Below are 25,801 nucleotides of genomic sequence, written 5' to 3' on the forward strand. Positions count from 1 at the left end.
AGATGAAAGGCTTCATATCCACGTGGCAACAGAGAAATCCCAAATGCAGCTGTTAAGAACTTTAATCCTTCTCAGAGAATGAGCATCACAGCCATTTATTACAGCCTCCGCTTCCCCTTTTTACAGCATTTTCAACCCTCTGAAGCACAGTACTCAAATGGCAAGAGAGGAAATGTACCAAAAAGGTCATTAAATTATTTTCAGAAACGATTCTATGGTCTTACTGAATCCATACGCCAATAACAGAATACTGGAAATCTAACAGGCATAACAACAATATGCATCAAACTTCAATTCGGAATCTTTCTACTGGGCTGGCCAAAACCCTTGCTTGGGTTTTCCCCTAACATCTTCTGGAAAAATCCAAAAGAACTCTTTGGCCAACCCAATGTCCTACTCTCTCTAGTTGGAAATGTCTCTACGTGTATGGGATTCTTCCCATCATTGCATTCTCTGGTCAGATATCACTCTCCCAGAGTGACCTTCCCTGACTCTCATCTGCCCCTAGTCATGCCCTACACTGTTATTCTGTTTTACTCCTCCTACGGCACTCCTCCTCCTAAGTCTGTATCCAAGTAACTTGTGTGTTCAATATTTGTTTCCACCATTAGAATGTAAGCCCTATGAGGGCAGAGATCTTCTAGCTTATCTACTTGCATACCCCAGCACCTAGATCAAAAGTTCATATTTGCTGGATGAATGAATACCTTCATACAAGGCTTTAAAATCAACCAGGTCTGGCACACTCGCCCTCTGATTTCATCTTCCTATCAACTCTGTGAGCCAGGTTATTTTACAGTTAAAGAAACAAAGCAGGGAGGACACAGGAAAACCTCTGTACCTTTTGCTTCATTGTGCTGTGAACCTGAAATTGCTTTTAAAAAACACAGTCTCATAGGAAAAAGAAAAAAAAAAAAGACTCTTAAAAAAGGCTGAAAGAAACAAAGTGACCTGTTCAACTGCATGCAGTTAATAATGAGCAGAGTTGGCAAAAAAAAAAAAAACTTAGATCTTTTGGACTCTCAGCTCTTTCCTGCAGGTGATGAGCCTGATCCCTTCACTTGGGAAAAGTTCAACTCCCCCCCCCCCAAAAAAAAAAATCACCTTTGATTTATAATGAAAAAGCAAATGCAGAGACAGAAAGGCCAGCGCTACTCACCGGGGCGGCTCTCGGCCCGCGCGTGTAGCCGCAGGTGCAGCCCGTCCCCGGGCACGTGCTGCAGCCCGCGGCAGGTGGACGGCGCGAGCCTGACCCCTGCCGGCAGCCGGAGCTCCGTGCAGCCGCCGGGGCTCTGCATCCGGAGCGAGGACGGCGATACCGAAACAGCCATGGGCAGACCTCCTTCCTTGGAATCCCTGGGAATTAGAAATAACAGGCGAGAGATGATTTCACATGGATGAAAACCAGACGATGAAAGAAACTAAAATGGCCAAGGAGCCCTCTGTTCTTCAATCAGGGCCCTGAGTCTAGTCACTGTCCCAGGATAAAAAAACAGCAGTGAACCTGTCATAAAAGAAACGGATCTATTAAATGAGGTCAGAGTACTTTCTTCTGTCAATGTAACATTAAAGTTCACAGACACATTTTTCATTCTTTTCTTTTTTTAATGTTAACCATGCATTTAAAGCATGCACTTTTTTCCCTTGCTAATGATCCTGAGTGCCAATCTCTCCTCTAACCCTGGGCTTCCTCCCTGTACTGAAGCCTGAACACCGCCCCCTCGCCGCCTCCAGCCATTCTGTTGCACAGCAGGCCACTTCCTTTCCGGACACCCCCTCTCCTGTCTCACCACTCTTTCTGTCTTCAGCTTCTGTGAACCAGCACAGCGGAATGCTGGTCGGTCGGACATCACTCCCTAGTTCATCAGAGTACTTCTAGCCAGAAAATTCAACAAGGTTGCCTAAGACAGTGGCTTATTCACCTTTGTTTCCCTTGACCCTAGCGTGGTTTGGACATTTATTCACTCACTCAACACCCCTTTTTTGGGTTCTACAATGTGCTAGGTACTGGGAATAGGACAACGACTAACAGGGCATTTTCTCTGTACGTTGCCCCCACCCCAAGTAGGGGACAGGCAAGAAAAATAGGCAAAAAAAGGCAAAAAAAAATGATCAAGACAGCATTAAAATGACGCTGTACTTACTCATGATAAACATAGGGGACTATGGAAGCAGTGGAGAAGGGCAGGGACTCTCCCAGGCCTAAGCACTAAATAAATGTTATGTGAATAATGAACGGATGAGTCAGTGACATATTGTTTCTGAGACCAGCATTTCAATGATATTTTATGTTATTTATAGTAAATTAGGGTAAAGCATTGGTATTTGATATACAGGATTTTGATAAGGAGGCCTGCTGCTGCTGCTGCTGCTAATTCGCTTCAGTCGTGTCCGACTCTGTGTGACCCCATAGACGACAGCCCACCAGGCTCCCCCGTCCCTGGGATTCTCCAGGCAAGAATACTGGAGTGGGTTGCCATTTCCTTCTCCAATGCATGAAAGTGAAAAGTGAAAATGAAGTCACTTAGTCGTGTCCGACTCTTAGCGATCCCATGGACTGCAGCCTACCAGGCTCTCCAGCCATGGGATTTTCCAGGCAAGAGTACTGGAGTGGGGTGCCATTGCCTTCTCCGATAAGGAGGCCAGGAGTACGTAAAACAAAAGGCACAGGAGAAAAAAAAAAAACTGTCAATTTTAAGAATAAAAAAAGAATGAAGAGAACAATCTAGTGATGTACGAATACCAGGCAAGAAAGGATCCAACCCACTACAAACACAGATCACTTGATGTAGTAACAGAGTAAAACACAGCTGCTGTCTACCAAGCACCAAAAGTATACAAGGGGATAAAGACATCTAGAAATGATCCCCCTGTGAAGCTGGAACATGCTTAGCATTGGACCAGAGCAGCAAAGCACAGCAGCAGCCCATCTGCTCAGTGTCACTGGAGTGCAGAAGGTGGGCCACCTGCCTGAACGTCATCCAGGTAGAGAGGTCACACCCTGTGTTCATGTGTGAATCTTGGCCAGGCTTCCTATTTTGCCTTAGGAAGGTGTAAGATTATTTTATGGCTAGTTCCTTTTTGAAGCATGTGGACCTGCACTTAATTGGCAATACAGAATCAAGAACTAGAGTCTTGGGAATTTCCTGGCAGTCCAATGGTTAGGACTCTGAGCTTTTGCTGCCACGGCCGAGGGTCTGTTCCCTAGTCAGATCCCGCACCGTGCTTGGCAAGGTCAAGAAATTTTAAAAAGAAATTAAACAAGAAATTATTTAAGAAACAAAAAACAAAACAAACAAAAAAAAACAACTGAGTCTTTTCCAGAGAAGACAATATCAAACTTAGTCAAAAGTCTAGTCTTCAGAAATGATGTTGAAGAAATAATCCTCTAAAGCAGATGTCAGAAAACTTTCTATATTAAAGGCCAGATGGTGAATATTCAGGTTTTATAGATCATATATGGTCTCCAAGGCACAGTCTACTCTTTCTTTTTCTTAACAACCCTTTAAAAAATATAAAATCCATTCTTAGCTCACAGGCTGTTCCAAAGCAGGCCACAGATTAGATCTGGCTCATGGGCCATGTTTGCCAACCACGGCTCTACAGACACAATTTGTCCAGTTGGTTACTTCAGTGACTTTCAAGCTGAACCGTGCAGTTGGCAATTGGAAGTGTCTCAAAGGAAACCACCAGGTTCCCAGGTCTCCGGCCCCCTATCCCTGGCTTACCACACTTCCCCCTATCCCTTCCCCTTCCCGAAAGACTCAGTTACACAGGGCAGAGAAAGGTAGGCACCTGACCAAGGGCAGGAGCACCACCGCGGCCTGGGGTAGACGTAAGAAACCCCACAGGGGGAGGAGAGTGGCAGCCAGGAGGGCCGCCCAGAGAGGATGCCCCGTCTCACCATGGAGTTTCTGGGCCCGTCTTGGTCTGCTCAGGTGGCCATAACAACACACCACAGAATGGACGGCTTAAACAACATTGATTTCTTATGGTTCCAGAGTCTGGGAAGTTCAAGATCAAGAAGCTGACAGACTCCGCTCTTGGAGAGGGCCTCCGTCTTGGCCTTCTGTCTCCTCATCTGGCAGGCATAGGAAACTCTGGTGTGTCTTCCTCTAAGGACAGGAATCCCGTCATAGTGGCTCCACCCTCATGACCTCATTGAAAACTGATTATCTCCCACAGGCCCCATCTCCTAACACCCTGGCATTGGGGTTTAGGGCTTCAGCATATGAATTCTCAGGGAACCAAAACATTTAGTCCATAACAGAGCCAAGCAGATGAGGTGGGTGTCAATAAAGAGTGGAGGGAAGGGAAGTAGGAAAGAATGCCAGTGGAAAACTCTACACAGAGTGAAACTTACCGAGTATACTAATACACGGCATGAGGATAGTGGAAGCCAGGATTCGCATGGTGGGAGAACAGCTACAAAGAGGGCAAGGGAGAAAACCACAATGGATCCTGTGGTAGTAGACTAGAATCTGAAATACTTGGGCAAAATCATGATTTCCAATGCATATATTAGGTTAGCGCAAAAGTACCTGCACTTTTGCAAGTGCTGAAATTTGCTATTTGATATTGGATTACATTCTAAATAAATGTGATTATGTTATATATCATTTTAATGCACATTCCCAATTTTTTGCCAATGATTTATTACTTGCTATTTATTTTATTTTAGACTATGGAAATGATGCTACAGAAAAAGCAAATTCCAGTGATTTTATTTGAATTCAAAATGGGTTGTAAAGCAGTGGAAACAACTTGCAACACCAACAACACACATGGCCCAGGAACTACTCATGATCATGCGGCGCACTGGTGGTTCAAGAAGTTTTGCAAAGGAGATGAGCCTTGAAGACGAGGAGTGCAGTGGCTGGGCATCAGAAGTTGACAACAACCAACTGAGAGCATCATCGAAACTGATCCTCTTACAACCTCAGGAGAAGTTGCTGAACAACTGGACATCAAGCATTCTACAGTCGTTCAGCATTTGAAGCAAAGTGGAAAGGTGAAAAAGCTTGGTAAGTGAGTGCCTCATGAGCTGACTGAACATCAAAGAAATCATTGTTTTGAAGTGCTGTCTTCTCTTATTCTACACAACAATGAACCATTTCTTCATCGGACTGTGACATGCAACAAAAAATGGATTTTATACAACTGGTGATAACTAGCTCAATGGCTGGACAGAGAAGAAGCTACAAACTACTTCCCAAAGCCAAACTTGCACTAAAAAAAAGGTAGTGGTCACCACTGTTTGGTGATCTGCTGCCCATTTGATCCACTACAGCTTTCTGAACTCTGGCAAAAACATTACATCTGAGAACTATGCTTAGCAAACTGATGGATGCCTGCAAAAGGGAGTGGTCAGCAGAAAGGGCCCTATTCTTCTCCACAACAAGGCCTGACTGCACATCACACAATCAATGCTTCAAAGTTGAACAGATTGGTCTTTGAAGTTTTGCCTCATCTGCCATATTCCCATGAACTCTTGCCAATACATTTTTTGCAGGGAAAATGCTTCCACAACCAGCAGGAGGCAGAAAATGCTTTCCAAGAGTTTGTCCAATCCCCAAGCACAGATTTTTATGCTATAGGTATAAACAAACTTATTTCTCATTGGCAAAAATGTATTGATTGTAATGGTTCCTAGGGCTTCCCTGGTATCTCAGCTGGTAAAGAATTCACCTGCAATGCAGGAGAACCTGGTTTGATTCCTGGGTTGGGAAGATCCACTGGAGAAGGGATAGGCTACCCACTCCAGTATTCTTAGGGCTTTCCTGGTGTCTCAGTTGGTAAAGAGTCCACCTGCAAAGCAGGAGACCTGGCTTTGATCTCTTGGTTGAGAATATCCCCTGGAGAAGGGAAAGGCTACCCACTCCAGTATTCTGGCCTGGAGAATTCCATGGACTGTATAGTTTGTGGGGTCACAGAGTCAGACAACACTGAGCAACTTGATATAAAATTCATAATTCAAAACCAAAATTACATTTGCACCAAAGTAATAAATAAAGTTAATAAATATAGGTGTATTATGATATATTTACAAACACATATTATACATGAATACATAAGCATAATACATATGCCATACACAGACTAGTTCTGTCTAGTAGAGGGTCTGGGAGAAGTGACACTCCAATAGTAATGAGCACACTCTATACCCAGATCTTGGTTTCTAAAGGTCATTTTCTACTTAAAAACAAATGGAAAAAAAAAAAGAAACAAAACAGAGTTCCTTGGAAAAAATAACTACATCCAGGATTGGGACAAGAAAAGAATGAGATGAGCCTGAGTCTGGAATATCTTACTGTGAAACTAAGTAAACTAAGCTAAGTCACTTCAGTCGTGTCCGACTCTGTGCGACCCCAGAGACGGCAGCCCACCAGGCTCCCCCGTCCCTGGGATTCTCCAGGCAAGAACACTGGAGTGGGTTGCCATTTCCTTCTCCAGTGCATGAAACTGAAAAGTGAAAGGGAAGTTGCTCAGTCGTGTCTGACTCTTAGTGACCCCATGGACTGCAGCCCACTAGGCTCCTCCATCCGTGGGATTTTCCAGGCAAAGTACTGGAGTGGGGTGCCATTGCCTTCTCCGAAACTAAGTAAAGAAGAACTCAAAGACTAAAAAAAAAAAAAAAAAAACACAAGCAAAGAAACAGACATCATCTTGAAGGGACTTCCCTGGCCATATCTGGTTGTAATTTGAGGAAAAAAAAAAGTAACCCACTGAATGAAACACAACCACCATACTGAGATGGGTGTAAATAACTGAGTGACTGTACCTTAACTAAAAATAATAATAAATAAATAAATCTGAATAAAATGAAAGTATGAGGAGGAATAGGGCATTCCCAAACTCTCAAAGCAGCTCTCCAATTAATACTTATTGATAATGAAAAGAAAAAGGGTAATTTATGGTGAAGAAGCCTGGCAGATACCACCTTATTTAAGTTCTCAAAGTTAACATGAACTTTAATTGAATAAATCAAAATCATGTGCCACAGGATGCAATGAGAACACAGCATCAATTTTGTGATATTCCTGCCAAAGATGTACAACCTGAATCTAATCTTGAGGAAACATAAGACAAAACCAAATGGAGGGATATTCTACAAAATAATTGGGCTGGAATCTTCAAAGTTGTATCATTAAAGTCAAGGAAAACCGAGGACATCTTCTAGACTGAAAGAGATGAAGAAAACATGGGGATGCAGGGCATCACTCTGAACTGGATTCCTTCGCTTTTATAGATATTAAGTAGACAACTGGAAACACCAGAATAAGGTCAGACTGTAAGACAGCAGTAACACATTTCCCAGTTTTGAGAGTTGCATGCTGGTTGTGTAGGAGAATGTTCTCATTTGTAGGAAAATTCAGAGTAAAAAAAAATATTCAAGAGTGACAGCAACTTACCCTCAAGTTCACGATTGTTTCAAAACAAAGTTTTTGAGACCCTAATTGCCCACACTTTTTACCTGTGAGGCTTTTGTCACTATTCTCTTGTGTTTTTTCAGAAACTGCTTGAACCTACCTAATGACTTCGCATCTCACTGAGTCCAAGCTAGGGTCCTTTCAATGGTCTCTAAGACCCAGTGATATGCTAGAGGCAGTTGTTAAAATTCCAGGTATTATGCAAACCAACTGACCTCACTTTGGTAGTTTGACATCATCTACGGTGAAAGTATTTACACCTCAGGAATCAATAAATGCTGCAGATCAGAAAGGATTTTTGTTTGGTTGGTTTTCCTGGAGGAAGGTTATTGGTTTTCCTGGAGTAGGTCATTTCCTGGTGGTTATTTCCATTTCCTGGAGAGCACATCACTGTAATAGCCTTTACTATGTGCTCCACCGGCCCATCCACATCTCTCTGAACCAAGCACCCCTTCCTATTTCTGTTCTCTCAGAGGGTGACAGTCTTTCACTGGGTATCGTACATTTCCAAACATCACCCCTTTCAGTTTATTGTTCCAATGTTAGTTTTTCATTTGGAATAAAGGGTTGGAATTTTTTTTCCCTATCCCTTTTTCTGTTTTACTTTTCCTAAAGCCTTGTGTGTTTATATTTGTGTGTTTTCGGCCCACCTCTTGCCACCATTAGACTATAAGCTCATTGAGAGCAAATACTTTCATCTTTGCTGTATTTTCATCTAGCTGTACCTAGCACCTAGAATCTTAGTTTGGGCCCTAGAACAGGAACTCTGTAAACATCTTGGATTTAATGAATGGCCAAGGTTTATCCCAGGAATGATAAGATGGTTTAACATAAATAGATTTTCCTAATGCAATTCACAGATATAAAGAATAAAGGGAAAAAAAAATAGGACCATCACAATACGTGCAGAAATCATTACAGAAAACACAATGTCTATTCATGATGAAAACCTTTAGTAAACTAGGAATATCCCATGGACGGAGGAGCCTGGTGGGCTACAGTCCATGGGGTCTCAAAGAGTCGGACATGACTGAGCGACTTCACTTTCACTTTTCACTTTCATGCATTGGAGAAGGAAATGGCAACCCATTCCAGTGTTCTTGCCTGGAGAATCCCAGGGACAGTGGAGCCTGGTGGACTGCCGTCTATGGGGTCGAACAGAGTCGGACACGACTGAAGTGACTTAGCAGCAGCAGCAGCAGCAGAAAGGGACTATGCAATGTACCAAACAGACTTTTTCCAAAGTCAAAATTATCACACTTAATGATGAGATGCTAGAAGTATTTCTTTTAGGATTAGGAAAAGAATAATAATATCATTTACACTAACTGTAAATAGACTAAAAATTCCAATTAAAATAAAGAGACTGTCAGAATGGATTTTTTTTTAAACTCCATGTAGTACAAGCTTTTAAAATTTTACATATAAAGACACAGGTTGAGAGAAAAAGGGTAAAAAAGACATAACATGAAAACAGTGTAGTTAGCTGATTTCTGACAAATATACTGAGTTATTTCAATGAAAGAAATGATAGCTATTTAATTAACGGTGATGGAACAAATGGAGATATTCTTAAAAAAAAAAAAAAACTTTGACACCTACCTGATGCCAAATGCAAAAAGTAATTTGACATGATCACAGACCTAAATGTAAATGGTAAAACAATGCAATTCCTAGAAAATAGACATAGGAAAAAGTCTTACGACTTGGAGGTAGGCAAAGATTTCTTAAGACACAAAAAACACCAATTGTTAAAGAAAAAAAGGTGCAGTACACTGGACTTCACTATGCTTAAGACTTTCTGTTCATCAAAAGGCACTATTAAGAAAATTAAAAGATAAGCTACAGATAGGGAGAGAATAGTCTCATACTCAAAGGCACAAACAAAAAAGATCTTATTTCCAGACTATACATAGAACTCTTTAAAATTCAACAATAAGACAACCTGATATTAGAAGACACTTGACAAAAGAACATATATGAATGACCAAAAAGCAAATTAAAAGGTGCCCAACATAATTAATCTTGTATTTAATTAATAAATCTTGTATTTAATTAATACAAATTAAAATGACAATGAGATACTACTTTAATCCACTGCTGCTGCTGCTGCTGCTGCTGCTAAGTCGCTTCAGTTGTGTCCGACTCTGTGCAACCCCAGAGACGGCAGCCCACCAGGCTCCCCCGTCCCTGGGATTCTCCAGGCAAGAACACTGGAGTGGGTTGCCATTTCCTTCTCCAATGCAGGAAAGTGAAAAGTGAAAGTGAAGTTGCTCAGTCATGTCAGACTCCTAGTGACCCCATGGACTGCAGCCCACCAGGCTCCTCCATCCATGGGATTTTCCAGGCAAGAGTACTGGAGTGGGGTGCCATCGCCTTCTCCGACTTTAATCCACTAGATGAGCTAAAACCCAAAACTGACAACACTAAATGCGGACTAGAAAGTGAATTTGTTGGAATTCTTTTTTTTTTTTTTCCTGGCTAGAGTATAAACTGGTATAAACAGCTTTGGAGAACACTTCCTTCAGCAGTTTCCCATTAAGTAAAGTCATCTAGATGGCACTAGTTATAAAGAATCTGCCTGCCAGTGCAGGAGACACAAGAGATATGGATTTGATCCCTGGGTCAGGAAGATCTCCTGGAGTAGGAAGTGGCAACCCGCTCCAGTATTTCTGCCTGGAAAGCTCCATGGGCAGAGGGGGCTGGTGGGCTACAGTCAATGGGGCCGCAAAGAGTCAGACACGGCTGAGCACATACCCTATGACCCAGCATAAATACAACAATGTACAAGTTTTATTCATAATAAGTTGGCTTGAGAATCACACAAAATATCCAGCAATAGAAGAATGAATAATGAATTGTCATATATTCATACAGTGGAAAACTACTTGGTAGGAAAAAAATGAACGGACTATTGATCCATGTGATAACATATTAATAGATGAAACATGAATCTCAGAAACGCAGTAGAAGAAACCAGAAACAAACAAGTACATACTATATGAATCCATTTATGCATGATTCAAGAAATGGCAAACTGATCTTTGCTGTATGAAATTAGAATAGTAGTTACTTTTTGGGTTGGAGCAATTGACTGGTGGTAAAGCTCAACAGCCAAAGAACACTAGGGACAATGAAACGTTAGGTTTCTTAACTAGCTTAAAGAAGGAAGAGTTATCCAGGGGAAGCATGAAGGGTTCCTTTGATGAGGGGAAGTAAGGATGTTGTCTTGTTTCCTTTTGCCTAAGGTTTTGGGCTCAGAATAACTTTACAAGGTGAATTTGAATTGGACATGAAGCACTTCTTTGAACTCATGATTTGAGAAAGGGAAGACACAGCAGAAAAAGAGAAAGAAAGAATCCCTATTTTACAATTGAAAAAAATCAAAGTATTCTACTCTGGTGAAGTAAAGCTAGGATTGAAACCAGTGCTCACGCCAAATCCAAAACCACTACACCGGGTACCTGGCTGGTGTCAGGGAAAGAGAAGGCTAAGCATCAGAGTGAAGTCTACCTTCAGAGTGGTTCTGTGTAATCAACTTCTCAGGATTTTAACATCTAACTCACTCTACTTGAAACAGTGGTCACAGTGAACAGTCGAGGTACCATACATCACCAAACCAAACAGGAGAACACTTTTCCTGAAAGTTTTATGTCTGTGTAATGAACAGCAAGTTATTGCAGATTTCTTCTTGGAACTACGAATATGAAAGAAAGAAACAGCTCCAAAAAGAAGCCTGAAACCCTTGCTAGCTGTTCACGGAAGACACATTTATTGAACGGGTGCGTGCGTTCCTCTGCGTAGAGAACAGCTTGTGCAGAAACCAAACCAACAACAAAAGGAGTATATTTACAAAATAGGAAATTCTCATATTAGAACAGATAACGAGGATCCCAAAGGGGCAACGTATTTTTTGCACTGTTTTGTTGGAAGCATGGGGCACTGTCAAAAGTGTTGCACATTAGGGATCCTCAAACTTTAATGTGCATCTGAATCCCGGGAATCGTGAAGTTCCGATTCAGCAGGTCGGCTATGGGGTTGAGACCATGCATTTCTAGAAAGCCCCCGGGTGATGCTAACTGGGAAGAAGGTGAGGCCGGGTGGGCAACCGGGGCGCGCGGTTTGCATGTGTGGAGAGGGTACTCCACTTTAAGGAACCCAGAGGCTCGCTCTAAGCAACTGGAAAAAAGAAATTCAAAACCCTATCCTTCCGAGGGAGGCGGAGCCGGCCGGGGCGGCGTTAAAGCGAGCACGGCTGCGCCTGGGAGGCCAGACTCCACCGCCCGCCTTACCCCAGAATCAGCAGCGCGCTCTGCAGCCGTCTCCGCACCTCCAGGAACACGCGCGCCTCCGCTGCAACCGCCGCCATGCGGACGCTCAGCCGAGAGCTCTGGAGACCCGGCCACCGGGGCCGGAAAGCGGCTGCACGTGCGGCTTGAGCAGGAACCGCGGCCGCGGTGGCGGCCGCGCGGGCCTCTAGGACCTGGAGCTCGGGTGCCCGCCAGCCCACAGCGCCACCTGCCGGGCGGAGAGCGCGCCGCCGCGAGGATTCCATCAGTGAGAGTGAGCGCTTTCAAAGCCGGCCTTTGGGTCAGAGCTCAGAGAAAAGGTGGGCACGGGGAAGCCAAACTGTTCTTCCACTCCGCTTCTTAAGGGCGCGACCTGATGCACCAGGCTCCCTGTAAATGACCTTCAAGGTCGGACCCCAGAACACTGCTTTGGGTAGCTTGGGGAGAGATGAGACTGGACGAGAGGGGTAGGCAAGCATTTATCCCCAGCAGGGTCTAGAGCCCAATTCCTCACCCCAGATGCACTTTACCTTGAATTTGGTTTTGTTTTAATGAACTATAGTCTCTTTGGTTTTTTGTTTTGTTTTTATAAATCCTGGTCTGTGTTTGATAGTTCTCCTCTGTCTTGAGGCAACAAATGGCCAGGACTGACTTAGCTGCCGCTTCCCAATTTAGACCAGAAGGCTCCAGAATGGAAAGGGTTGCAAAACTTTGAGAAGTTCTCTGTTGTCTGCACAAGAGAGAGTGTGGTTAAGTCCAGTATCATGAAGCACAGGATTAAGCATTCCCATAACCTGTGTTATTTTGTTTCTGATGTTTTATTTTTTTTGATTAGAGTATAATTGCTTTATAATGTTGTGTTTGTTTCTGCTGAACAACAACCTGAATTAGCTATGTGTGTGTCAGTGTATCTATCTATCTATCTATCTATATATATATATGTATCTCCTCCCTCTTGAGTCTCCCCCAGTCTTACCCCTCTAGGTCATAACAGAGAACTAAGCCAAGTTCCCTGTGCTATACAGCTGCTTCCCACTAGCTATCTGTTTTACACATGGTAGTGTATATCTTCAAAAACAAGATAGCATATATGTGTGTGTGTGTTTCAGTCGCTCAGTTCTGTCCGACTCTTTGCAATCCCACTAAATATACATGCATGTGTGCATTCATGCTCCGTGGCTTCAGGCTTGTCCGACTCTGTGTGACCCTATGGACTGTAGCCTGCCAGGTTCCTCTGTCCCTGGGATTCTCCAGGCAAGAATACTGGAGTGGGTTGCCATGCCTTCCTCCAGGGGATCTTCCTGAACCAGGGATCAAACCTGTGGCGTCTCCTGCATTTTCTGTATTGCAGGAGGATTCTTTACCACTAAGCCACCCAGGAAGCCCCATATACATACATACATACATACATACATACATACATACATACATGCTGCTGCTGCTGCTAAGTTGCTTCAGTCGTGTCCGACTCTGTGCGACCCCAGAGACGGCAGCCCACCAGGCTCCCCCGTCCCTGGGATTCTCCAGGCAAGAACACTGGAGTGGGCTGCCATTTCCTTCTCCACATACATACATACATACATATATATATAGAGAGAGAGAGAGAGAGAGTAGTATTTACATAATATATGCTGTGCTGTGCTTAGTTGCTCAGTCTTGTCCGACTCTTATGTGACACCATCGACTGTAATCCACCAGGCTCCTCTGTCCATGGGGATTCTCCAGGCAAGAATACTGCAGTGGGTTGCCATGCCCCCCTCCAGAGATCTTCCCAACCCAGACATTGAACCCAGGTCTCCCACATTGCAGGCAGATTCTTCACCATCTGAGCCACCAGGGAAACCCAAGAATACTGGAGTTAGGTAGCCTAGCCCTTCTCCAGGGAATCTTCCTGACGCAGGAATCGAAGCAGGATCTCCTGCATTACAAGCGGATTCTTTACCAGCTGAGCTACCAGGGAAGCCCTTACATTATATATATATATACTGAAGTGACTTAGCAGCAGCAGCAGTGAACATTAGGATACATGGTTTTCTCAGGATATATGCCTAGTAGTGGGATTGTTAGGTCATTTGGTAGTTTTTAGTTTTTTAAGGAACTTTAATTGTTCTCCATGGTGATTGTATCAATTTGTATTCCCTCCAAGAATGCAAGAGTTCTCTTCTCTCCACACTCTCTCCATAAGCATTCCTATAACTTTTGAAAAGAGGAAGATGAGAATGACTCTATATGTACATTTCTACTCTTCACTTTTGCAAAAGTAAAAACGGACTCAGGGAAATCTGTAATCTCATTGTTACTGTTACTGGCTAGGGTTCTTGGCATCCTTGCTGCTGCTGCTGCTGCTGCTAAGTCGCTTCAGTCGTGTCCGACTCTGTGCAACCCCAGAGACGGCAGCCCACCAGGCTCCCCCGTCCCTGGGATTCTCCGGGCAAGAACACTGGAGTGGGTTGCCATTTCCTTCTCCAATGCATGAAAGTGAAAAGTGAAAGTGAAGTCATTCAGTCGTGTCCGACTCCTAGCCACCCCATGGACTGTAGCCCATCAGGCTCCTCCATCCACAGGATTTTCCAGGCAAAAGTACTGGAGTGGGGTGCCATTGCCTTCTCCGCTTGGCATCCTTACTGAATAGAAATTGACCTGAAGCCAGACAAGAAATCCAGGCAAGGCTTTATTGGGCCCCCTGTTGCAGGAAGAGGGAGTGGTCTCCCACTTTTTGGTCTCTTTGTATCTCTTGTCCAGAATTTGCCCTAACTGCACATGCACAGAGCTACTTTTAGTCCCATATAGTTTGTTTGTATTTTGTTGCTGGGGGAGAGGTGTGTCCAGGAGCAAGCATTGCAGCACTGCAGCAAAGGGTCCCGGGTCCCAGGCCTGTCTCACTACTGGCAGATGATTTTGGAACATTTGACCCAGTAAAGGATCCAGTATAATGTAAGTACTTATCATGGGAAAATATTAAAATGTAAGGCCAAGGTAGAATTATAACGATTATTTTAAAACAAGAGGCTTAAAAAAAAAAAACAAAAAAAACCAGAAACAATGATTACTTGTATGTAGAAAATTGTATTAATATGTTTATTGATTTTCCATTTTATCATTTTGAAGTCATAATTATTACACACTGAACAGGTTAATTTGAATATTTTGTAAGCAAATAATAAAGTCATGTTCCTAAAGATACTAGTTCAAGACATTTTTTTCTAAAATCCATATTTGGAGTTATTAAAGTTTATTGTTTTGCCTCACAAATTCCTGTATCCATCAGAATAATTCAAAATCATGGATGAAGGTAAAAGCACAGTTAAAAGAAGTTTATTGCTATTTCATCTCCATGGTGACAAAAGATGATGGTTTTGATGGAAGAAAATTTCACATATTAAGAAACATGCTGGCTAATACATGATTTAACTGGAACTTTAGGCTAACCCAAACAGCCTATTTGTGGCCTATTAAATATGCACTGGGGATCTCCCTGGTGATCCAGGGATATTAAGACTGTGCTTCCACTGCAGTGAGCATGGGTTCAATCCCTGGTCAGGGAACTAAGATCCCAAGTGCTAACTAGTATAGCCAAAAAAAAAAAAAAGCATCATACATCTACTTCAACCATTAAAGTAAAAAATGCATTAAAAAATCAAGGATTTGTGGTTCAGATATTCCAAAGGGCCACCATGGTCATGGTTTCAGACATGTGCTTGTATTACTGAGAAATTTTCTGAACTGTATCACATCCAAGGACACCAATGAGCCTTGCTGCCAGCAGCTGCCAGTTGCAACTTTATAGTCTCAAGCTCTCCTCTTGTACTATGTAACCATTTCAGACCTCAGTCAACCCTTACATGACAAGCACCCTTCTTTGTCAGCTCCAATCCTAATTATTGACAAATATCTTATGATTTGGGGACCTTCTGCCTTTATAACCCACCCCCATTTTGTAGTCCAGTGGAAAAATTCAAGTGCTTCTTGAATCTGTCTCTCCGAGGTTATGGTCATCAATTTGGCTTAAACAAAACTCTTTTCTCTTCCTTATATATATATGCTATATTAATTTATTATTTTTCTCCACTGTTTTGGCTCCTCCTATCTTCCACCTTTAATGTTCAAGGCTATTAAGTGCTTAAGTACTAACATATATTGAAATATGTAACATTCTTTTTCTTTTCTTTTTTTTTTTGTGCACTGGGCCTCTTGCAGGATCTTAGTTCCCAGACCAGGGCTTGAACTTGGATCACGGCAGCAAAAGTGCAGAATTCTAGGCACTGTACCAGCTGGGAATTTCCTATGTAACATTCTTAATGCAGCATTCTCTTCACAATTTATGTTTGATTATTTTTAAGAATTGTTATATTTGATATATAGTCACATTTGCAAAAGAAACCATATTTGACCCTACATTTTAGGCACCAGGGTGCAATTCTCCTTGTAACTACGTGATTCTCGAGTTCTGCAATCAGAATAGCTCCTAATGTGATAGCAACTATTTGTTTTCTAACTTCCCAAGTCTTTTAATCTCTCTAGGTTTGGAGTTCCTCACATTAAATATTGAGGAATCAGTTAAACAATTTAAATAAACACTTAAATCGTTGCTTGAAGAATATTTAAAAGTTATTTTCAACTCCTAGCATCCCTTCCATCTCTTCATCCATCCTGATGAGGCTGACACCGGCGAATGGAAAACACCGGCTACAGGTCTACTCGGTTCATTGGTGACGATGGGCCGCTTCCGCGATAGTCCGCTTGAGGGCGCTGCGGCGACAACGAGCGCCGGGAGGCGAGGAACGGACCGGGGGCGGGGATGGAGGGCCGCGGACGTCGACGCCGGCGTGGGCGCGGGCGCGGTGCACACTGGGAGCTGTCACTAGGCCGTCCGGCTCCCGACCTCCGTGTCGCTGCCGCGGTTGCCAGGAGAGCGGCGCCGGCAGGAGCGGCCGAGCCCCCGGCAGGTAACAGCGTCCCCGCCCCGCCTCCCCCAGCGCGGCTGCGAGGCCGCGGCCTCCGGCTCGGAGCGGCCTCCCCGGCCCGGCTAGTCCCTGAGCCGCTGGGACGCCCGGTTGGTCCGCCCGCGGTAGCCTCGGGGGTGTTGCCGCCTGAACCCCGCCTGGAAGCCGCGAAACCCGCCGGCCGCCCGCCCCGTGGTTTCCATGAAGGCGGGACTGGCGGGCCGGGGCCGGGCGGCGGCGGCCGCGCGAGGGCGGCCCGGGGCCCCGGGGGCCAGAGGCGGAGCCGGGGCGTCGGGTGGCCGGGCCGAGCCTCCTGCGCAGGGGGCGCGCGGTACGCGGGGTTGGGGCGGCGGTCGCACCTGTGTGAGCAGATCGCGCGGACTCACTTCTTTGTTGGAATCGAGGCATCATCATACTGTCTCTTGCATTTGGAGGGGTTCATGATTGAAGAGACGAGAATGCCCGCCCTGGTTAATAGTCCATGTAGAGGGTGGGGGGTGGGGGCTGGAAAGGAGTGTAGAAGTTTATTAGAGGAAGTCACATTAGTCATAAGGAAGTTGTTAACAGGCATCACCTTTGATTCTCAAGCCTTTTAAAGTTGCACCATAACAATAGTCACTTGTTAGTTTTCCTTCATTCTCGCCTACCCAGGGGAGGAAAGGGGAGTAACACACAACTACTCTTTTAAAGTCAAATACATTATGTTTTGGTTATTCCTACACTTACAGAGTTCTGTAGGGTTTGAGAAAGAAAGATGGGAAAAATCTGGAGACTAAAGCAGTCAAAACATTTTTTAAAATAAATACAAAAAAGGAAACTTAAGTTTTTGCCTGACAAGTAAGCCCTGAACTGTAGAAGGACAAAGATCCCTTAGTTTTGATGGTATTGGCTGACTTGATGTAGACATTATTATGTCTTGTGTTTTACTGTGGATTACACGTCAGTTTTATGTGCTGACTCTTCACCTGATAAACAACGGCTATTTCCTTGCGCTGACAGAAGTTACAACTAGAGTAAATTAAAACCAATTGTAGTACCAGTGCTTTCTTTTAAAATGATTACTTTCAGCTGCTCAGAACTAAATCATTCCCCAGAATTTAGTAGACAATAGCAGATCTCCGGGTGACCCTGATTATTAGGAGCCAGAGACTAGACTGTAAGAAGTAAAAATATCTAACTTAATATACAAACCTGGAAATGTAATAGCGTAAACAAAATGTAAATATAAAGTGAAAGTGAAGTCGCTCAGTGGTGTCCGACTCTTTGTGACCCCATGGACTTGTAGCCTATCAGGCTCCTCAGTCCATGGAATTTTCCAGGCAAGGGTACTGGAGTGGGGTGCCATTTCCTTCTCCACGGATCTTCCCAACGGAGGGATCAAACCCGGGTCTCCCGCATTGCAGGCAGACAGAATTAAATGTTTGAGTATATGCAGTCAAAGAAGTCCTATTTAGTAGTTAAACTACGTGAAAGAACTCTGGTCTGGAAAGGAGAGATTTCATTCAAGACCTTTGTTCTGCTGACCGGGTGTTATCTATCTAGGCCTCAGTTTTGTCATCTAAGAGAATTTCATAGAATCAGAGTTTTCCAAACTATTTTCCCTGAACACTCTTCTGAATCCATTAATGCTCTTACTACCTCCAAACAGAGTTCTGTAGCAAATAATATGGGAGCAGGCATGTCCTGTGCTTAGCTGCTCAGTCGTGTCCAAATCTTTGCAACCCCTTGGACTGTAGCCTGCCAGGCTCCTCTGTCCTTAGGGATTCTCCAGGCAAGAATACTGGAGTGGGTTGCCATGCTCTCCTCCAGAGGATCTTCCCAATCCACGGATCAAACCTGGTTCTTCTGCATCACAGGCAGATTCTTTACCTTATTCTTACCAGGCAAGCTCAGTATGGAAGAACATTGGTTTAGATCAGGCTTAACTTTTCATTTGCTTTTAACCACAAGACTTCTAGCCCTACTGTGCTAATACACACATAAACTTCCAGAGTGGAAGCTTCCAGGAAAAGGTTATCGAAGCATTTCTCAAACGTACATGGCCAGAGAGCGAATTTTGTCGTGGCCAACATGTTAACATCTCTTGGAGTATAATTACATAGAATACCCATTTGAAAATTACTGTAGTTGAGCAGACTCCCCTTTCATCTCTAAAATTTCCTACATTATATGCTTCTGTGGCCTTCAGCTTAAGCTTGCTAGAGCATGAAGATCAAATGCCAACTCGCTAGACCAAAAGGCTTCTATTTGCCTTAGTACTGTAACAAGGATTCACATGGGTTACTGTGAACTTTAATGCATTAATTTATGACAGAAGGGCATCTTCTTTTTTCTGGCCTCTTGATGCTTCTCTATAACTGTAATTACCTCATTTTGGAATTTGATTTTATGGTTAAGTTATTGATCTTATTAAGAGTAGCATTATAAAGTTTTGACAAGTAAAGACTTGTCACGGATTCTTAAAAACTGAAATGTGACAAAAACCACGTGAAATGTACTTGATAACTAAATAATTTTAAGAGCTAGATCTCTGGAAAAAGTTAAAGGTTACAATGTAAAGTCTAAGGCAGTTATTTCTAAATTGCTTAGGAACAATATGTAAGTGTTGAATACAGTCTCCAACTCTTTTGCAAAATTCTGTCAGGTGTCAGTAGCACACAACTAGTGTGGCTGCTTCTGTCTATTCTTTGTTAGTTTGTTAGGGGTGAGTACTGTTAATATGTTAATGTGCTCTTTTGTTTGAGGGAATGAGGCACAGTGCATTTATTTTTAATAGGCAGGCCATCATTTTTGTAAGTTCTCTTTCTGAGAAGAAACTCTTAAGTAGAAGTAGTAGTCATTGTTCACTCGCTCAGTCAAGTCTGACTCTTTGTGACCCGAAGGACTGCATTGTAGCACAACAGGCTTCCCTGTCCTTCAGTATGTCCCAGACTTTGCTCAAACTCATGTTCATTGAGTCAGTGATGCCATCCAACCATCTCATCCTCTGTTGCCCCCTTCTTTTCCTGCCCTCAATCTTTCCCAGCATCAGGATCTTTTCCAGTGAATCAGCTCTTCACATCAGGTGGCCAAAGTATTGGAACTTCAGCTTCAGCATCAGTCCTTCCAATAAATATTTAGGACTGATTTCCTTTACAATTGACTGGTTTAATCTCCTTGCAGTCCAAGGGACTCAAGAGTCTTCTCTAGCACCATAGTTTGAAAGCATCAGTTCTTCAGCATTCAGCCTTCTCTGGTCCAACTCTCACATCCATACATGACTACTGGAAAAACCATAGCTTTGACTAGGCAGGCCTTTTTTGGCAAAGTGATGTCTCCACTTTTTAATGCATTATCTAGATTTGTCATAGATATTCTTTCAAGGAGCAAGCATCTTTTAATTTCGTGGCTGCAGTCACTGTCCACAGTGATTTTAGAGACCAAGAAAATAAAGTCTGTCACTGTTTCCACTTTTCCCCCATCTGTTTGCCATGAAGTGATGGGACCAGATGCCTTAATCTTAGTATTTTGAATGTTGAGTTTTAAGCCAGCTTTTGCACTTTTCCTCTTTTACCTTCGTCAAGAGGCTTTTTATTTTTAGTTCCTTTTCGCTTTCTGCCATTAGGATGGTGTCATCTGCTTATCTCAGGTTATTGATATTTCTCCCCACAATCTTGATCCAGCTTGTGATTCATCCAGCCCAGCATTTCACATGATGTACTCTGCATGTAAATTAAATAAGCAGGGTGACAAAATACAGCCTTGATGTACTCTTTCCCAATTTGGAACCAGTCTGTTGTTCCATATCCGGTTCTGACTGTTGCTTCTTGACCTGCATACAGATTTCTCAGGAGGTTGGTAAGGCGGTCTGGTATTCCCATCTCTTTAAGAATTTTCCACAGTTTGTTGTGATCCACACAGTCAAAAGCTTTAGTAGTCAGTGAAGCAGATGTTTTTGTGGAATTCTCTTGCTTTTTCTGTGATCCAGCAGATGTTGGCAATTTGATCTCTGGTTCTTCTGCCTTTTCTAAATCCAGCCTTTACATCTGCAAGTTCTCGGTTCACGTACTGTTGAAGTATGGACTGCTATTTTTGTGTACAGCTTTTATTGAAAATGTATTATATGCAAGTGAGTACTTTTGATCCCCTTCTCCAAATTGGGATTTCCCTTCTTGTATTGTGTTTACCTCCCCTTCCCCAAGATATCCAAGCCTGAAGCCTCAATGATTGTTCATTGCATAGGTCAAAGATACGGTATCACACTTACCAAGGAAAAATTTACATGTAATAATGTGCACTCATTTTATGTGTACATTACATACACACTCGTGTAACCACCACCACAATCAAGATTTGGAACATGTCACCCACCACTCAGGCCTGTATTGTTATGTCTTTGTTCTCTTTGAATTTCTCCCTGTTTCTACATGTGTGAATCATAACTATTAAGTTCTAGCTCAAGCGCCACTTTGTGAATCTTTTTTGCCGTCTTTCTGGCTTTCAGATTTACATTTCTTTGAACATTTTTTTCTATCCTTCATGATGGCAAAACCAATGGCATGCTCATGGTAAGCACTTCTATTTGTTGACCAAATGGATAAGTGCAGTATTTCTCAAACTTGTTTAAATCATTCTTATATCATCTTCAAACTTTTCACCCATGTCTGCATACATCCTGTATTTGTTGTGTTGTTCAGTCGTTAAGTCTTTCTGACTCTTTGTGACCCCATGGACGGCAGCACACCAGGCGTCTTTGTCCTCCACTATCTCCTGGAGTTTGCTCAAATTCATGTCTGTGGAGTCATTGATGGCTACTAACCATCTCATCCTCTGCCACACCCTTCTCCTTTCGCCTTCAGTCTTTCCCAGCATCAGGGTCTTTTCCAGTGAGTCAGTTGTTCGCATCAAGAGGCCAGAGTATTGGAGCTTCAGCATCATTCCTTCTAGTGAATACTTTCTGTATACTTATTTCATATTTATCAGTGGAATTATTAACATAATTTTTAAAGGAAACTTGAAGTAACCACCATAAATAAAAAACAGGTATCTGAGACATCCTGAAGTAGTCAGAGGAGCTGAAAAAGGAAGGAAGGGAGAATGACTTCCTCACCTGATTCAGTGTCACTTAGTCACTTTTTAAAAAAAGTCTCCTCTTTTATGGAGTTTTACATGAAGAGGCAAGAAAATGAATTCCCTACTTTTGTTCTATAGAATACACTGTGTATCTCAACTAGTTGAGGTTATTTACCGGCATAGATGTGTATGATGCGCTCAGTGTCTAAATTGCCAGTATTTTGTGTTCATGAACAACGAATTCAGGTGAATAGACTTATTTAGTTTGGTACTACTATTTTCCAAAAACTAATTTACCTGACTGGTGATACTAGGTTTATCAGAGCAATAACTTGGTGCTCAGTCAGGGGTCAGATTACTGTTAATCGAAAGTTCTGGGGTACAACATCAATTTGAAAATAAGATAAGAGCACTTTGGATGAATATTTTTATTTCATAAAAGAGCCTTCACCCCAGCAGGAAGTTTCTTTTCTGTGTCTATACTATAAAATTAAGCAGCGTAATAGAAGCAGTGCAGATAAACTTATCATTTAAAAGTGACAGCTGACTATAGTCTGAAAAACTACAGAAGCACACCAGACTTGGTCCTTTGCATTATATACATAAACTGCATTATACATGTAAACTCCCTTGTACACTTACATTTCCAGCTGGTTTTGTTTGTGCTGTTATATTATGAAAGGTACTGTAAAATATCAGCTGCTGCTGCTGCTGCTAAGTCACTTCAGTCGTGTCCTACTCTGTGCAACCCCATAGACGGCAGCCCACCAGGCTCCCCTGTCCCTGGGATTCTCCAAGCAAGAATACTGGAGTGGGTTGCCATTTCCTTCTCCAATATCAGCTAAGCTACCTTAAACTCTTAAGATATGTGTTATTGCCATCAATCATATTTTTCAGATGGCTGGAGTTTTGGTTTTTTTAGTTTTATTTATTCATTTTTTGGCTGCACTGCACAGCATGCAGCATCTTCGTTCCCCGCAGCGATCAAACCGTGCCCCTTGCAGTGGAAGTACAGAGTCCTAATCACTGAACCGCCAGGGAATTCCATGGAATTTTGTATGTTTTTATACCACAAATGCCACCCCAGTCTGCAGTTAGACTTTTTGCTTATATTCAGCATGATGATGAGCTATCACTTGACCCGGTGCCTTTTCATACATGCTTATCGTGTCTTACAATGTGTCTCAATTTTTTTGTATTTATTTCTATTTTTTTATTGAAGTAGTGTTGATGTACAATATTACATAAGTTACAGGTGCATGATGTAGTGAATCACACTTTTTAAAAGTTATTTTAAAATATTTAATATATTCTACATATTGTACAATAAATCCTTGTTGATTATGCCGTACATACCAGCTTATACCTCTTAAATTTCCTGCCCCTGCCTGTATTGCCACTCTCCTCCTCCTCTCCCCACTGGTAACCATTAGTTCTCTGTTATCTGTGAGTTGACTTCTTTTTTGCTGTATTCATTAGTTTGTTGTGTTTTGTAGATTCCACATGTTAGTGCTATATAGTATTGTCTTTCTGTGACTTGTTTCACTTAGCCCAACACCCTCCAAATCCATCCATGTTGCTGCATATGGCAAAATTTCATTTTTTTTATGGCTGAGGAATACTCCATTGTGTATATATATACCACATCTTCTTTAACCAGGGCTTTCCTAGTGACTCAAGTGGTAGAAAGTCTGTCTATAATGCAGGAGATATGGTTCGATTCCTAGACGGGAAAGATCCCGTAAAGAAGGTAATGGCTACTCACTTCAATATTCCTGCCTGGTGAATTCCATAGACAGAAGAATCTGTCAGGTTACAGTCCATGGGGTCACAAACAGTCAGACATGACTGAGCAAATAACACTTTTCTCCTTTAACTATTCACCTGTTGATGATACTTAGGTTGCTTCCATATCTTGGCAATTGTAAATGCTGTTATGAACATTGGGGTACATGTATCTTTTTGAATTAGTGGGTTTGTTTCTTACGGATATATACTCAGGAGTGGCATTGCTGGGTCATATGGTAGTCCTATTTTTAGTTTCTTGAGAACCCTCCATTCTATTTTCCATAATAGAATGCACAAATTTACATTCTCACCAACAGTGAATAAGGGTTCCTTTTTATACATATCCTCACCAGTGTTTATTATTTGTGTTCTTTTTGATGAAAGTGATTTTTACAGGAGTGAAGTGATAATCTCATTGTGCTTTTGATCTTCATTTCCCTGATGATTAGCAGTGTTGAACATCTTTTCATGTGCCTGTCGACCATCTGCATTTCCTTTTTGGAAAAATGTCTATTCAGTTCTTCTGCCCATTTTTTAACTGTGTTGTTTTTTCTTGATGTCATAAGAGCTGTTTATATGTGTTGAATATTAACTCCTTATCAGGCATATCATTTACAAATAATTTCTCCCAGTCCATACTTTGTCTTCATTTTGTGAATGGTTTCCTTTGCTGTGCAAAAGCTTTTCAGTTTTATTAGGTCCCATTTGTTTATTTTTGCTTTTGCTTCTTTTGCCTTAGGAGACAGTTGCAAAAAAATATTTGTACAGTTTATGTCAAAGAATGTCCTGCCTAGGTTCTCCTCTAGGAGTTTTATGGTTTCTAGTCTTACATTTAGGTCTTTAACCCATTTTGAGTTTATTTTTATATATGGTGTTAAGAGAATGTTCTAATTTTTTTTCTTTTCCATACAGCTGTCCAGTTTCCCAAGCACCACTTCTTGAAAAGATTGTCTTTTCTCCATTGTATGTTATTGCTTCTTTTGTTATAGATTAATTGACTATAAATGCATAGGTTTATTTCTGGGCTCTCATTTCTGTTTCATTGATCTATGTGTCTATTTTACCAGTAACATACTATTTTGATGACTGTATCTTTGTAGTATAGTATAAAGTCAGGGAGCATGATTCCTCTAGCTCAGTTCTTTCCCAAGACTGTTTTGGTTATTCAAGGTCTTCTGTGTTTCCATACAAACTTTAAAATTATTGGCTTTAGTTCTGTAAAAAATGCCATTGGTATTGTGATAGGGATTGCATTGGCTCTATAGATTGCCTTGGGTAGTAAGGTCATTTAATGATGTTAACAGTGTGTCTCCTGACAGAGATTTTTTTTATTTTTTTTATTTTTTTTTCTTTAATTTTTTAATTTTACTTAAATGTGAGAGGTTAAATTATATCAAAACATCCCTACATAAAATAATTATGTGTATTAAGCATTTTCTATCTTTAATTTTTTAATTTTTTTTTTTTCCACCACAGGTATACATGTGTTCCCCATCCTGAACCCTCCTCCCTCCTCCCTCCCCATACCATCCCTCTGGGTCGTCCCAGTGCACCAGCCCCAAGCATCCAGCATCATGCATTGAACCTGGACTGGCATCTCGTTTCATACATGACATTTCACATGTTTCAATGCCATTCTCCCAAATCTTCCCACCCTCTCCCTCTCCCACAGAGTCCATAAGCCTGTTCTATACATCAGTGTCTCTTTTGCTGTCTCGTATACAGGGTTATCGTTACCATCTTTCTAAATTCCATATATATGCGTTAGTATACTGTATTGATGTTTTTCCTTCTGGCTTACTTCACTCTGTATAATAGGCTCCAGTTTCATCCACCTCATTAGAACGGATTCAAATGTATTCTTTTTAATGGCTGAGTAATACTCCATTGTGTATATGTACCACAGCTTTCTTATCCATTCATCTGCTGATGGACATCTAGGTTGCTTCCATGTCCTGGCTATTATAAATAGTGCTGCGATGAACATTGGGGTACACGTGTCTCTTTCCCTTCTGGTTTCCTCAGTGTGTATGCCCAGCAGTGGGATTGCTGGATCATAAGGCAGTCAGAATGGCTGCGACCCAAAAGTCTACAAATAATAAATGCTGGAGAGGGTGTGGAGAAAAGTGAACCCTCTTACACTGTTGGTGGGAATGCAAACTAGTACAGCCACTATGGAGAACAGTGTGGAGATTCCTTAAAAAACTGGAAATAGAACTGCCTTATGATTCAGAGATTTTTTTTAATCTTAAAAAAGTTTTAAAGTTTCCTGACATATTTTTCTCCTGAGGAAAAAAAT

General features: G+C 42.2%; 2 protein-coding genes across 17 annotated transcripts in view; one reads left to right on the forward strand and one right to left on the reverse strand.

Annotated features, from left to right (window-relative positions):
- UBE3D (ubiquitin protein ligase E3D) overlaps positions 1-11,862 on the reverse strand; it is a 166,566-nt gene extending 154,704 nt beyond the window's left edge. For 7 of the 11 annotated variants that reach the window (XM_086316958.1, XM_086316953.1, XM_086316956.1 and 4 more), the window contains exons 1-2: positions 11,723-11,862; positions 1,160-1,356 (exon numbers count right to left, since the gene is read on the reverse strand). In XM_086316958.1, the coding sequence (XP_086173084.1) occupies positions 1,160-1,356; positions 11,723-11,799 (274 nt within the window). In that variant the 5' untranslated portion in view covers positions 11,800-11,862. The remainder of the gene's footprint in view (positions 1-1,159; positions 1,357-11,722) is intronic. The other 4 variants (XM_086316960.1, XM_086316959.1, XM_086316955.1 and 1 more) reach the window with 1 other exon arrangement.
- Positions 11,863-11,911: 49 nt separating this feature from the next.
- Positions 11,912-25,801, forward strand: part of DOP1A (DOP1 leucine zipper like protein A) — a 131,027-nt gene continuing 117,137 nt past the window's right edge. For 3 of the 6 annotated variants that reach the window (XM_086316944.1, XM_086316938.1, XM_086316940.1), the window contains exon 1: positions 16,534-16,665. The gene's annotated coding sequence lies outside the window, so the exon portion shown is untranslated. Of the gene's footprint in view, positions 12,040-16,533; positions 16,666-25,801 lie in introns of those variants that run through there. The other 3 variants (XM_086316941.1, XM_086316942.1, XM_086316939.1) reach the window with 2 other exon arrangements.

Source organism: Bos grunniens, chromosome 9 (assembly GCF_055505025.1).
Source record: "Bos grunniens cultivar Pamir isolate PY7600 chromosome 9, Bosgru_T2T1.0, whole genome shotgun sequence".
Taxonomy (NCBI): Eukaryota; Metazoa; Chordata; class Mammalia; order Artiodactyla; family Bovidae; genus Bos; species Bos grunniens.